Source organism: Salvelinus alpinus, chromosome 24 (genome assembly GCF_045679555.1).
Source record: "Salvelinus alpinus chromosome 24, SLU_Salpinus.1, whole genome shotgun sequence".
In the NCBI taxonomy this organism is placed as follows: Eukaryota; Metazoa; Chordata; class Actinopteri; order Salmoniformes; family Salmonidae; genus Salvelinus; species Salvelinus alpinus.
In genome coordinates, this window is record NC_092109.1 from 7,506,867 (window position 1) to 7,521,403 (window position 14,537).

The following is a 14,537-nucleotide window of genomic DNA, read 5'->3' on the forward strand; positions in this document are numbered from 1 at the left end:
CGGGCCGCCCCCAGGTGGTGAGGGTAGGAAACAACATCTCCACCACGCTGATCCTCAACAATGGGGCCCCACAAGGGTGCGTTCTCAGCCCTCTCCTGTACTCCCTGTTCACCCATGACTGCGTGGCCATGCACGCCTCCAACTCAATCAACAAGTTTGCAGACGACACCACAGTGGTAGGATTGATTACCAACAACGACGAGACGGCCTACAGGGAGGAGGTGAGGGCCCTCGGAGTGTGGTGTCAGGAAAATAACCTTACACTCAACGTCAAAAAAACAAAGGAGATGATCGTGGACTTCAGGAAACAGCAGAGGGAGCACCCCCCTATCCACATCGACGGGACAGTAGTGGAGAAGGTGGAAAGTTTAAGTTCTTCGGCGTACACATCACAGACAAACTGAAATGGTCCCCCCACACAGACAGCTTGGTGAAGAAGGTGCAACAGCGCCTCTTCAACCTCAGGAGGCCGAAGAAATTTGGCTTGTCACCAAAAAAAACTCACAAACTTTTACAGATGCACAATCGAGATCATCCTGTCGGGAGCCTGTCACAGCCTGGTACAGTAACTGCTCCGCCCTCAACCGCAAGACTCTCCAGAGGGTAGTGAGGTCTGCACAACGCATCACCGGGGGCAAACTACACCACCACAAACACCTACACCACCCGATGTCACAGGAAGGCCAAAAAGATCATCAAGGACAACAACCACCCGAGCCACTGCCTGTTCACCCCGCTATCATCCAGAAGGCGAGGTCAGAACAGGTGCATCAAAGCTGTGACCGAGGGACTGAAAAACAGCTTCTATCTCAAGGCCATCAGACTGTTAAACAGCCACCACTAACATTGAGTGGCTGCTGCCAACATACTGACTCAAATCTCTAGCCACTTTAATAATAAAAAATTGGATGTAATAAATGTATCAATAGTCACTTTAAACAATGCCACTTTATATAATGTTTACATACCCTACATTACTCATCTCATATGTATATAGTGTACTCTATAGCATCTACTGCATCTTGCCTATGCCGAACAGCGATTTATATTTATATGTACATATTGTTATTCATTCCTTTACACTTGTGTGTATAAGGTAGTTGTTGTGAAATTGTTAGATTACTTGTTAGATATTACTGCACGGTCGGAACTAGAAGCACAAGCATTTCACTACACTCGCATTAAGATCTGCTAACCATGTGTATGTGACCAATACTATTTGATTTGATTTGAAGGACCCACCCTGACCAATAGTTACCCTTAACCTCTGTCTGTCAAAAAAATGAGCCTTTAATTAAAAAGTGTATCATCTTCTTGTTAAACTTCTCAAGCCGACACAGCAAGTAGACTTCCACCTGAAGATAATTACCCTGAGACATGAGAAGAGAGAGAACTCACCTGAAAGGAAGGATAGAGTATATAAAACATACTCTAAACATACGGTAAACATGGCTAGGAAACAGGATGGTGGCGAACAGAAGAGTGTGGCGAGTTGACGAAGTGACTCACGTATTCGTCTGTGTTGGGGTCCTGTGCCTGGGGCCGCTCTGGGACAGGGACCTCACAGTCGGGGCTGTAGTGCTCGCAGTAATCATAGGCAGCACGGTGATCGGCTACAATCATCAGCTGCTGGATGTCTCCCTGGAAACACACAGGAAAAAGGAAGTGATGTCAAAAACAAACAAGAAAATAAACAAACCCCATAAAAAGACAGTGGTCAACCGTGAACTCAATGAAAGTATGTATTGCAGAGCGTCCTGCAGGCCGAACATAAACGGCAAGAACTAGGTCACGGGTGATGTATGTACTGTAAATGCTGGATAGCTGATGCTATGTATTGGCCACTGAGGTGCTTTAAAGTCACCGGTCGGCGGTCCAAATCCCCATCGTCATTCATGGCTTAGGAAAGGGCCAATTTAGCTAGCTACTGCAGGACTGGTCACAGGTCACAGGCAGACCAGAAACATCATTATTTTTTGGACAATGACATTTTGTTTTAAATTTGATTGGTGTGATGCCAGATCCAAACAGGTCTCCCTTGGGGGGTGTTTTTCTGTGCCAGGAACACCCCCAGTTTATTATTTTATCATATATATATTTTTTTATCAACGGCAGCCAAATGCTTGCTGGCATCAATCAATCAAATGCTACAGCGGCAACATGTCGTACTCCTTTTGTCCAGACAGCATAAGTGACATGTGCTACACATACTGAGACAGAGGGGCTCTGTTTCCCTCGCTCGGATGATTTCTCCTGTCAGATAGATACAGCCAGTTGCGAATTATGAAAACAGAGAGACGAAAGATATATTGTTTTACGTTGGTCAAATTTTTTTGGGGGGGGAGCTCGGCTTCCCTCTGCATCCATGAATACACACCGCTGCGCAAGGAGTAGTGCGAGTGTTGTAAAGTTAGGCGTTCCTTAATATATACAGGGACATTTAAGTTGATCGATATGAAAGATAAATTTGGTACCAATGCAGTTGTCTTCTGTTTTGGGAGTGTCAGCCAATTTAGTGATTGTGTCTTACAATTGCATGTGTCTTATAATTGCATCATGTACCCTAAAAGGTACCGAACAGTACGATGTGAGATTCTATGTGTACTTCAGACGGTACACTATGTGTATTGATCTTTTTGTAGCCCCGAGAACAATACTGTACCCTAACGTACCCTTTTTCTGACAGTGTATGGAGACGTCATGAGCTGCTCTGGCACATATATCTAATGAACATGGTGGTTTACAGAGAGAGCGTGCGGTTCAGCAGGATCACCAGGCTGCACAGGGAGTTGGGTGTGAGTGTTATACTATATGTTTAATCCTTGACAAGACTTGTACCTCAACTATACAGTACACTTCCCAAGCCAGCACTAACAACACATATCAAGAAATCAACACAGGTTTTTGTTTTTAAAGAACACACAAACCATGATTTAACATGTTTAACACTGCTCTAAACCACACGTAACATTTCCTCACAAATGCCATCAAATCATGTTTTTAATCAACCCACAGTTTGTACACATCCAAATATGTATGCATAGGCACGCCAACCTATAAAATCTCCTCATGAGGAAATAGATTATTTTGAGATGATTTCAGTCTTTCATTAACTCCATCTGCCAGCTGTTTGAAATGACTGAAAAACACTTTTGTTTTACCAAGTCTGATTCTCCATGCATGAAGAATCTTTATTACTTACAGAGAGTATTTGTCACTTGTGGTCCAACCAACACCAGTTTGCAGAAAAACATTCATCTGAAAGTCTCTAACATTACTTTTCATATGCGTAGTGTTTCTCTACATGCACAACACCACAGTCCAATATTGTTTCCTGATGTTTTCTGGCTGGTGTCTGTCTTCCTGATGGATGAAAGGGAAACAAACTAGGACTCTTGTCTTCCAGATGAAATGCTCTGCTAAAGCCATTACACACCATGGCTACTCCAGCATCATGCTCAAGGCTCTCAGGATATCCAGGCCATTTGGGCTGTTCGGATGTTAGTAGATGCATCATTTAAACCCATCATCTTTTTTTTCTTGTCAATATTGGAACTGGAAGATACCAATTTGAAGCAAAAACAGCCATCTGTAAGCTGTTAAGTGTTGGTGATGGAAAAGTGTTTCTCAGACCCCTACGGACTGAACTGGGATGTTGACCAAACTCATCCTGTGTCAGTGCTTAGTTGTCGATCGGTCGATCGGTCTGTCTGTGTGTCTCTACACTCAGAAAAAAGAGTTCCAAAAGGGTTCTTTGTATACGGTTCTACCAAGGGTTCTACCAAGAATCTTTTCGATCTGAAGAACCATTTTTGGAAAACAGGGGTTCGTTGTAAGGCAAAGGGTTCTACCTAGAACCTTGACCATCGTCAGAACTGTTTTTTGAAGAAAGGGTTCTTTGATGAGCCATACATCGTATTTCCCGGAATGTTCTATTGCTGGGTGATTTTCAGAACTGTTTGTTTTAACATCTGTGTTTTTGCATGCACATTTATTGGTTGATACATTTTATGCTACACAAATATGCTACACTATCCTCCAAAGATAAAAGGGTTCTCAGTAGAACCTAGCACCAAAAAGGGTCCCCTATGGGGACAAACCGAAGAACCTTGTATGGATCTACTTAGCAAGTGTAGAGTATCTTTGATTCACAGCTGCTCTAGAGTGAAAGTTTAAAATGGCTGCCCATTAGCTCAGCGGAAACGCAATAAAACTAAATTGAGACCATTCAGGGGGCGCCAGGGGGATGTGACTAGATGCTTCCCCATCTCCTGCTTCCTCCCCCGTTTCTCTACCCCAGGGTATCAGGACGGGACGGTGCCAGACCACACGTGGCACGATCCTCAGTTCACCCAGACGGAACGCTTAGTCATACATTTTCAGACGCTGAGAACATAGCTGGGGCAATAAGAACACCACCACATTGAAAAACACAAACGTCTCCATACAGGTAACGAGGGAAGCTGTGGCGTTTTACAGTATTTAGTTGGGAAAAGCTGATGCGTGCATTCGATTGCAGTGCTATGGACAGACAAAGCCCAAGAGGGAGGAGAGAGAAAGCGCTGGCATTTGTCATCATCGCTGTATTGAACCGTGCTGAACCATACTGTACACCCAGTTCCAGCTGGTGCTGAAGGTTCAACTCTAAGGTAATCAACAGAGGTCTTACCGCCATAAGACAGGCAAGACACAAGCCCAGGAAGTGAGCTTTGTTTAAACCCCATAGACAGTGGGAGAGAACGTAAAAAAGGAAGCTCGACACATCCATTGAGATTTACTGTCAGAGGAAAGATTACTTCTAGCTAGGGTCACATTTTGTGCTTTATGCTCGTCTTTTAAAGCACAAAATGTTTGTTGGTTGTGGCGTGTCCGTATTCACAAAGTTACAATTCAGTTCAATGCAGGTAAAGACCAATTCTTCAACCTCACCAGAAGGAAACCAAAGACCATTTTACTCAAGTCATTTTAAAATACCATGTTCCCCTTGATAAAGACAAACTACACAGTAAAACGTTTGTCACTTTTTGTCACTACTAAGCTGGTTTTGATTTCCCTTGTATGGGCCCGGGTTGTGATGTGTCCTAAATGGCACCCTATTCTCTATGTATTGATGCTGGATCTTCATTTGAGACAGTTTGCTACAAGCAGGAAAATAATCCTGCAGAAACAGGAAATAATGAATGGACATTTTTGTCGGGGTTGATACAATTTTCGTCACGCACAACAAAATGATGGTTCTAAGATAGAGGTTCTTTGGCTTGAAACCATAGCGGAACCCTTTTTGGTGCTCTATACAACAGAACCCTTTTTTGAAGGTTCAATAAAGAACCATGCTCATAAGGTTCTAAATGGAACCTGTACGGTGATATAAAGAAACCTTTCCTACGGTTCTATAAAGAGCCATTAAAAAAGGTTCTATATAGAACCAAAAAAAGGATTATAACCGTTTTTTTATGGTTCTTTATAGAACCTTTGTGGAGAACGGTTCCATAAAGAACCCTTTTCAATCTGAAAGGTTCTTTGTAGATCCTTCTGAAGAACCATACAGGTTTAAAAAAATGTTTTGGTCATTCATATGATATTGTTAAAATTCCATACAGTAAAGAAACTTTGAAGAGCTGAAATGGTTCTTTGAGTCATTATGGTACCACATAGAACCATCACCCTTCCCAAAGAACCCTTGAGGAACGCTCATTTTTTAGTGTGTAGGGCAAAACAAGTCAGACATTTCTAAGTGGAAAATTCTCAGCAACAAAAGAATGATTCAATTAAAATCCTACATCTGTAGTGCACTGCTTTTGACCTGAGCACTATGAGCACTCGTCAAAAGTAGTGCACTATATCGAGAATAGGTTTCCATTGGGACGCAACCTTGGTCTCTTTATAACAGAAAGGCCCAGCCAAGTGTTGCTTAAACTGGCAGTACAAAGACTTCTGGTGGATGTCATTACTACACTCCCCAGGTGTACACTCATATTTCACCTTATATCGCCTGCTGCCAAAGAATTAATACTCAGTGTAGACCAAATGTTTTCAATATATTTATTTCTATGGCCTTAACCAAGCCTTCATCAAACCACCATTCATCAATATGATGTCAGTGGGCCTTGGCATTAGCAGTGCAGCTGAACTAATACAGTGTGGGGGGGGGGGGGGGGGGTTCAATGGAGTCGTACTCTATGTATGGCTCTGCAGAGTCAGTACTTGTGGATTCCTTCAGTGTACTATGAGAGGCCACTACTGTATCCTCAGGCAAGAGATGGAATGGACAAGCAGTGGTTTGACTTAACCCAATAAAATAAATCAAAATATCAAAGATTATAGGATCGGTAGAGGAGAGAGAGAGACACACACACACACACACACACACACACACACACATACACACACACTTTACCAAGCACACACACACACACACACACACACACACACACACACACACACACACACACACACACACACACACACACACACACACACACACACACACACACACACACACACACACACACACACTTTACCAAGCACACACACAGCAATGGCTGTAGTTCATAGCCCTGGCGGAACGTTCTGAGACACCCCAATTACAGGTCCTATTTCTGAGGGAATGGCGGGATCTGGCAGAAACGTTTTTTTCTTTCTGCTGAACTAAGCATCACATTTCCCATCAGACTGGTGTTTAACAGAGCACATCCAGACAAAAACAGTACTACACACACACACACACACACACACACATAGCCCTGTAGCCACCCTGTCAGCATCTCTCTGGGATACGGTGAAATACAATCTATACTCCCAGCCAGCCCTCAATGGAAAAACTGCTGCCTGTGTCCGTAAGTCATGGAGTAGAAGGACAAACACATCCAGCGTGTTCAAAGTACGGCTGCAGGCCTGTGTATGTGAGAGGGGTGGAAGGAGAGCAAAAGTCCAAGTTCTAAACAAGGGATCCAAATGAAAGACAGAGGATGTGTGTATATGGGCCTGTATCTGTAGTATCTCGAAATACAAGACTATATCAGTAGATCAAGCCATGCCCTGTCCAGCATCCACCTTCCAGCCATTAACCAGTGCTGTTCCAGTTGTGCCCAGGTGGGGGCAGGAGAGTGTAGAACTGTATATTAACTCAACGTAATAAAGCATTTACAATGGGTTAGTAAATCGTTTATTCATCATTTATTGATTATTACTCCCACATTTGTAAATGCTAATAACCGAATTATTCACACCTTTATAAACAACTTTTAAAGTACAATGATTTATAAGATCATTCATAAGCTGTTTAATATAGGTCCTTATAAATCATTAAGTGTGGGCTATTTATAAATAATACATATTTTATAAACGTTTGGAGTGACCAGTGTAATTTCTCACAAAAAGATGGACATGCCATCGGTACTGTATTCCAAAACAGTCACACTGTTGTAATAGTGTTACGGTAATATTACAGCAGTGTTGAAGTGTAACTTCAGACACTCTATGCAGAGTAAAACAAAGCTCTTAGTCCAAAAACGCTAACATAAGTGTTTGATGCACTGACTTACCAAAACCAAAGTGTGGATTGGAGTCACTCCTTAGAGCAGTTTAATCTCGGTTAACCAAGACAAAAATCTTGAGTGGCGATTCTAATTGGCCGATTCCCATTTTGAAACGGAGGTCCAGGTTAAACGTAAACTCTTTCTAAAGTTCGCAAGTATTACCCCTTGATGTTTCTTCTCCTCGTGTGCCAGATTGTGGGCAGCAGGGCCAAGAGAGCAGGGTAGTACTATGGAAGGTCTTGGTCCACCTCGGCCTACCTGGTTAACCATCCCACATCAAAGCTCTTCACAGCATGATCCAAAACATTATTTACATAGCAAACCCAGAGCTGCTGCCCGACATACCCAGACCTCCACCAACACCAACCCAGAGTCCAACGCCTGCCTGGGCATTCTCCAACCTGACCACACTAACCAAGCAACACACTGCACAGGTCAGCTCACTGCACTGCAAGAGCTATAAATCAACACACACAGAGGGAGAAACACACAGACGAAGGGATACACACAAACACACATACTGTACAGTACACCTATGTGGAGACAAATGGGCACAGAAGCTGTAACAGTAACAAACACACACACACACACACACACACACACACACACACACACACACACACACACACACACACACACACACACACACACACACACACACACACACACACACACACACACACACAGAGAGACACTGTCACAGTAATATACACATCATTAGAGTTGCATTTACCCACATACACCGTCAAATGCACCCTAACCGACATGCCAAAACTATAGCCAAAACTATAGTTCCTTCTCTAGGATAGGGGGCAGCATTTTCACGTTTGGATGAAAAGCATGCCCCAAGTAAACTGCCTCCTACTCAGTCCCAGATGCTAATATATGCATATCATTAGTAGTATTGGATAGAAAACACTCTGAAGTTTCTAAAACTGTTTGAATCATGTCTGTGACTATAACAGAACTTATTTGGCAGGCAAAAGCTCCCGAGGACAAACCATTCTTTTTTGTTGTTGTTGAGGTCACTCTTTTCAATGTTTTCATTGGGAATCCAGATTTCTAAGGGACCTTCCTGCAGTTCCTATCGCTTCCACTGGATGTCAACAGTCTTTAGAAATTGGTTGAGGTTTTTCCTTTGAGAAATTAAGAAGTAGCCATGTTCAGAATGAGGCTCCAGTGAAGTGTACTGTTTGTTAGAGGCACGTGACCAGAAAGCATGCTACACATTGTTTTCCTCCGGTATTGAACACAGATCATCCCGTCTTCAATTTTATCGATTATTTACGTTAAAAAATACCTAAAGTTGTATTACAAAAGTAGTTTGAAATGTTTGGACAAAGCTTACAGGTAATTTTTTAGATATTTTGTAGTCACGTTGTGCAAGTTGGAACCAGTGTTTTTCTGGATCAAACGCGCCAAATAAATGGACATTTTGGATATATATTGACGGAATTAATCGAACAAAAGGACCATTTGTGATGTTTATGGGACATATTGGAGTGCCAACAGAAGAAGCTCGTCAAAGGTAAGGCATGAATTATATCTTTATTTCTGCGTTTTGTGTCGCGCCGGGAGGGTTGAAATATGATGGTCTGGGATTGTTAGCTGGGGTGCTATCCTCAGATAATAGCATTGTTTGCTTTCGCCGTAAAGCATTTTTGAAATCTGACACGTTGGCTGGATTCACAACAAGTGTAGCTTTAATTTGGTATATTGAATGTGTGATTTCATGAAAGTTAAATTTTTATAGTAATTTATTTGAATTTGGCGCTCTTCATTTTCACTGGATGTTGGCCAGGTGGGACGCTACCGTCCCACATATCCCAGAGAGGTTAACAAGAAATTTGTGGAGTGGTTGAAAAACGAGTTTTAATGACTCCAACCTAAGTGTATGTAAACTTCCGACTTTAACTGTAGAAGGCTTCTGTCTATTTGAGCTGGTCAGACTGTGTGGCAATCCTGTCGAACGCATCTATTTTTTATTTTTTTATGAATCGTGTAGGGAAGCTGCATAAGTGTTGCTCTCCACTTCCTGGCGATTGAGTTTTGAAATCAATGGAATTAGAGTAATAGCTAAAGAAATGGACAAAACACCAGTCTCTGGATTACATCTTCAAACTAAGGGCAACCGTGGCATGGCATCCGTGACAGGGAGACGCATCCATCATGCATGATGATGTACACGGGTAAGATAGTCTAGCATTAGCTAGCTACATTTTCAAATATTATACGTTTCTAATCTTGACAGAAAGTGGATTCAATTCAAGCTAAAGTGTACTGTTAGCTAGCTAACGTTAGCTGGCTGGCTCATTAGCTAATGTTATGTGACGTGTGTGATCTTACACGTTGTTTACCTAGCTAGGTTAATTGTTTACCTAGCAAGCTACATGTCTTAAACTATGGCTATTTACTGACACCGTATGGCCGGTGTCAGTAAACGTTGGCAAAAAAGAGTAATGAAATTGTTGCCAGCAGAGCTGGTTAGGCTGTGTTCATGTTATCCAGACGTAAACAAATCATCGGCCGGAGCGTCAAGCGTGCGCTCTGAACGCTCCGAGAGCGAAACGAGATAGGTGGGGCTAAAGCTTAAGAGGGTGTGAGCGATGCTAAATGGGTGTAGACAAAGATATCAAAACATTAATAGACCATTTTCTAAAAAGTGAGTTTACAAGTTTATCAACTTTCAAAGCGCAATTACTTTCCCATTGTTCCTCAAACATGCAGTGTATGATATACCATTTTGTAGCTCTGAGTCTCTATGTAAAAAAACACAATTTCAAATGTTGTTACAAAAGACCGAATCCAGGTGTTGAGTCACATTCATACACATACACAGTATCCCCTCCAGACAGTGGCTGGTTCTCAGAGCTCAGTGAAGCTGCCGAAAGCCACAGATGGGTCTATCACCTCACTTATCCACCAGACCCCCTCTCACCCTCCCCACACCCCTTCCCTAACTGCCTCACCCCCTTCTGCTCCTGTCGTGCTTCTGGATCCGCTTCGGGTTCTCTCTCTCCTCCCCCTCTCCTCTTTGGGTACCATCCACTCCCTTCCGCCCCTCTTTCTCTCCCCTTTCTCCTCCCCCCTCCCCTTTTCTTGCGAGAGAGTCACCTCCACTGCACAGGATTATGGGTGGATTATTTCCAGTCCCCCTCTCTGACTATGACGTTGGCCAGGAGCACTGGGGGAAGGTGGTGCAGAGGTGCACCATGGGAATGTTTGGCTTGGCCATTTGCTGAAAGCCGCAAAAGAAGTGCTGAGGGCACACTTCTACTTGTGGGCCTGCTCCGATCATTAAGGGGGTTGAGGGAGGGGGTGAGGGGGGTTGAGTTGAAACCAAGACATCTGCCATGAATTAAAGAAATTCTCCCGGTGATCCAGGGGGGAAACGTATCTGTCTGCGGCTAGACGACTGAACTGTGTTAAACTCAATATAAGATCATATAATAACTCATCAAGAGCTAGCAGCTAGTGTGTTCTCACAGGGTTAATTAAGCATAGTATATGCCAAAAAGGCATCATAGGAGAAGGTCAAGCGTGAATTAAGTAAGCTAACAAAACAGTAAGGTTCTTGAATATTGAATAATTCAGCCTCATTTTATCTCTTTTCAATGCATTTCAAACCGTACCTGAGACGTCAGGCTACTGTCTGAGACTAGAACGTCTATGAATGAAGTCTGAGCCACTGAAGCTATTCGTTTGGGGACTCCACTTTTATACTGCTTCAGAAACTGCGAAAAGACACCGTATAGAAATACATTACACTATTCAATGGTCAACACAGCCATGAAACACTATGTACCAGAGAAAGAAAGCATACAAGAGGACCTAATAGTGGTATTCAAAGTTGGGGTCGCAACCCCTAGTTGGGGAACTGCAGTGGGGTATATATATTTTGAAGGCCTTTTCTGATTATTGTAAAGATAATTGTGTAGAAAAGTTTTTGAGAAAGATAATTGTGTAGAAAAGTTTTTGAGAAAGATAATTGTGTAGAAAAGTTTTTGAGAAAGATAATTGGAAAAATAAAATGTTATTGAGGAAATGTATTCATTGATTTATTTTCATTTAGAAAATGTGATGAATTGAAGGTTATTTGTTAATGTAAAAAATGAAATTTACCGGTTGTGTCATTAGCTTTTTGGGGTGGGGTCGCGAGAAATTATTGAGGAAAAAATGGGTCCCCAGTAATTCTGGCGGAACAAATTGGGTCCCCGCTGGAAAGGTTTGAATACCACTGACCTAAAACAGCCCAATGGCATTGATGAGTGATTTAAAAGGGAACTGTTTGAAGTAATGTCTGGGTATATAGCTTGGTCTATGGAGGCTCTTAAAGTCTGCTTCTTTACCATCTCTGCCATCATCACTGTAGTCTTTGGTCCTGCTCTACAGACTAGTTCGAATGGCCTTGGTGAGAGATGCCATTTATCATCCGTTTAGGTGGCCATTGCCACCTAAACATCTAGAAAAGGTTTGTAAAAGTGTTTCAAAGCACAGGAAAATATACTTTTACAGGTATTTTTTGAAGTTCCTAAAAGTAAACAAAGCGAGCCAACATGTCAGCTATCGTTAGAGTTATGACTTCAGCTTCATGACTGAGAGTCCGCTGTTACAGTGGCTCTGCTATAAGGGCTAATAATAGAGAAACAATCAAACAAGAGCCTCGTGGAGTCCCAACGGAGCACTGGTTACATCACCGATCCCCACACGACAGGCAATGGAAAAGGAGATCAAAGTCTGGGCATCTGCACCTGTGTGAGGAGCTCCTAACTGACCCCACTGGAAGAGCGACGGGATGAGTTGCATGCACACCAAGTGGAATAACATATGTATGTTGTATTGTTCATTTCATGTTTTCTTCCTCTCACTTGTTGACCTTTGGGACGAGAACCGGAGTCGAACCATCTATCATTGACAAGTCTCCTTGATAGGAATTGTGCTAACTCACCTGTCAGTTGTCAATCTCTTTAGAGGGAGTACCTGCAACTGTAATTACCTTGATCCCCATATCTCTATTTCTATCTGTGTTTTATTTACCTGACGAGAGGTTATGAAACGCAGGACGGGCAAAGAGAGAGTGAAGAATGTGAAAAAGAGGAAACAGGACATGGGAAACTCCTTATAGCTCTGTAATAATCTGAAATGAATCCTCTTAACGAGCACCATGGGTTCCTGTGGTTTACTGCTTTTTCCTGGCTCACAGCACTGCTGCCACAGGAGCCCCCCCCTCAACCCTACACATCACCCCTGTCTGTCCCTGGCTCTACCCCATTCACTTCACCTGTTTCCCTCACAGGAGCCCTATACCTCACCCCTGTCTGTCCCTGGCCATGCCTCCATCCCCCCACTGTCTCACCCCAACCCTAACCCCTGTTTCTACCTTCCTGCTGCCTCTGTCTACTCCTTTATGCCGCCATACCTGCAGCCTACCTCTCTTTCTACCTCCGTCCTCCCCTGTCTTTACCCTCAGCCCTCCCTCTATCTTTACCTACCCCTCTTCCTTGTCTTTTCCTCTCTTCTTCTCTCCTGCTCTACCTCAACCTCTCCTCCCTCCTCCTGCCCCTCTCTACCTCCCCCTTAGTACTCCTCACCCCGTCCAGCCACCCCCATCCTGGGACAACCTATCAGCAGCACCATGGAAACATCTGGATGATGTCATGCAATATGGCCACCGTTCAAAGGCTGACATCAGTGGAGAGAGAAGAGAACTCCTCATTCTTTCCAGGTCCTGGACCAAAAACCTGTCACATGCTTACCTATAGTACCTCCACCTCTGTCTATGTCTGTGGCTAGCCCTCTCTTTCTCTACCTCTGTCTCTCTTGACCTCTGTATCCTGGTCTCACTCTCCTTTTCTCCCGCTCTCTCTCTCTCTCTCTCTACCTCTGTGTCTCTCTTTCTCTCTATCATTCTCTCCTTCGCCCTCCCCTTTTCTATGTCTCTGTATTCTCTTTGTCTATATTTACCTTTTTTTGGAGGATCAATATGTTACTTATTGCCAAAATAGACAGTTGTTGAGAGAGTAAACTGTTCTGGATATTCCCCGTTAGTTCTGACTGAACTTTTACAAAGTATAACTTCCAAACTGGAAAATCCCTAAATCACCATCAGACACAGACATATTCAATTTGTGTCTGCCAACAGAGTCCTGTGCCAGAGGCAATGGATACCCAGACATTGCCCCATCCATCCATCCCCTCTCTATCTCACTCTCTCTCTCTCCCTCCCCCTCTCTTCCTCTGCCCACATCTTTCCCTCCCTCTGCTGTCCTCTCCCTCTTTCTGCCTTCCCCCCCAACCCTTTCTCTCTTTTCTCACTCTTATCTCCCCCTCTCTCAACATCCCTCCCTCCTTCCTTCCCTACCTCACTCCGTCTCTGTCCCAGTCCCGTAGAGAACACCTTCGAGAGCTTACAGACTGGATCACATCTGTACTATCTGTATTGGCTCTCTCTCGCTCCTCTGTGGCCACAGCCATTTATTTCATATAATGTTGTTTCCTATCTACCTGCCTGGCTGCTTGGGCCTTATTATCCCAGGTTTTTCTTGGCACAGACAATGGGAAACGACAGCGTTTAAGATCAGGGGACACGGTCTGCCGACACCCTCTAAGAGGTCTCTTTCTCTCTCACGCACACAGACACACGAGTGCACTCAAACGCATACAGACACATAAATACACACACACACACACACATTGAGACATAAACAGACACACATGCAGACGCCCGTGCACACACAAAATATAAAAATGAATTCTGATGAATTACTCTTCCTGCAGAGCGAATGATAATTACAGAAAGGTTGAATAAATATAACACAGCCACGACTACAGCACTCTATAACTATAGCCAGATACTGCATCACATTGGCGTTGTAAACGATGTCATGCAATATCACCGGGAACGGCACAACAAGCAAACCCATAGCACTACTGGCAAAGAAAAACATCAAATGTGCTTTCCTTTGTTTTCCTGCTCACCACCTTTAAGCTGTAGCCTCT

At 43.4% G+C, this 14,537-nt stretch overlaps 1 protein-coding gene across 2 annotated transcripts in view; it reads right to left on the reverse strand.

The window, feature by feature from the left end:
- Positions 1 to 14,537, reverse strand: part of LOC139552064 (collagen alpha-1(V) chain-like) — a 134,975-nt gene that overhangs the window by 59,600 nt on the left and 60,838 nt on the right. For both annotated transcript variants that reach the window (XM_071363438.1, XM_071363437.1), the window contains exon 5: positions 1,510 to 1,641. In XM_071363438.1, the coding sequence (XP_071219539.1) occupies positions 1,510 to 1,641 (132 nt within the window). The remainder of the gene's footprint in view (positions 1 to 1,509; positions 1,642 to 14,537) is intronic.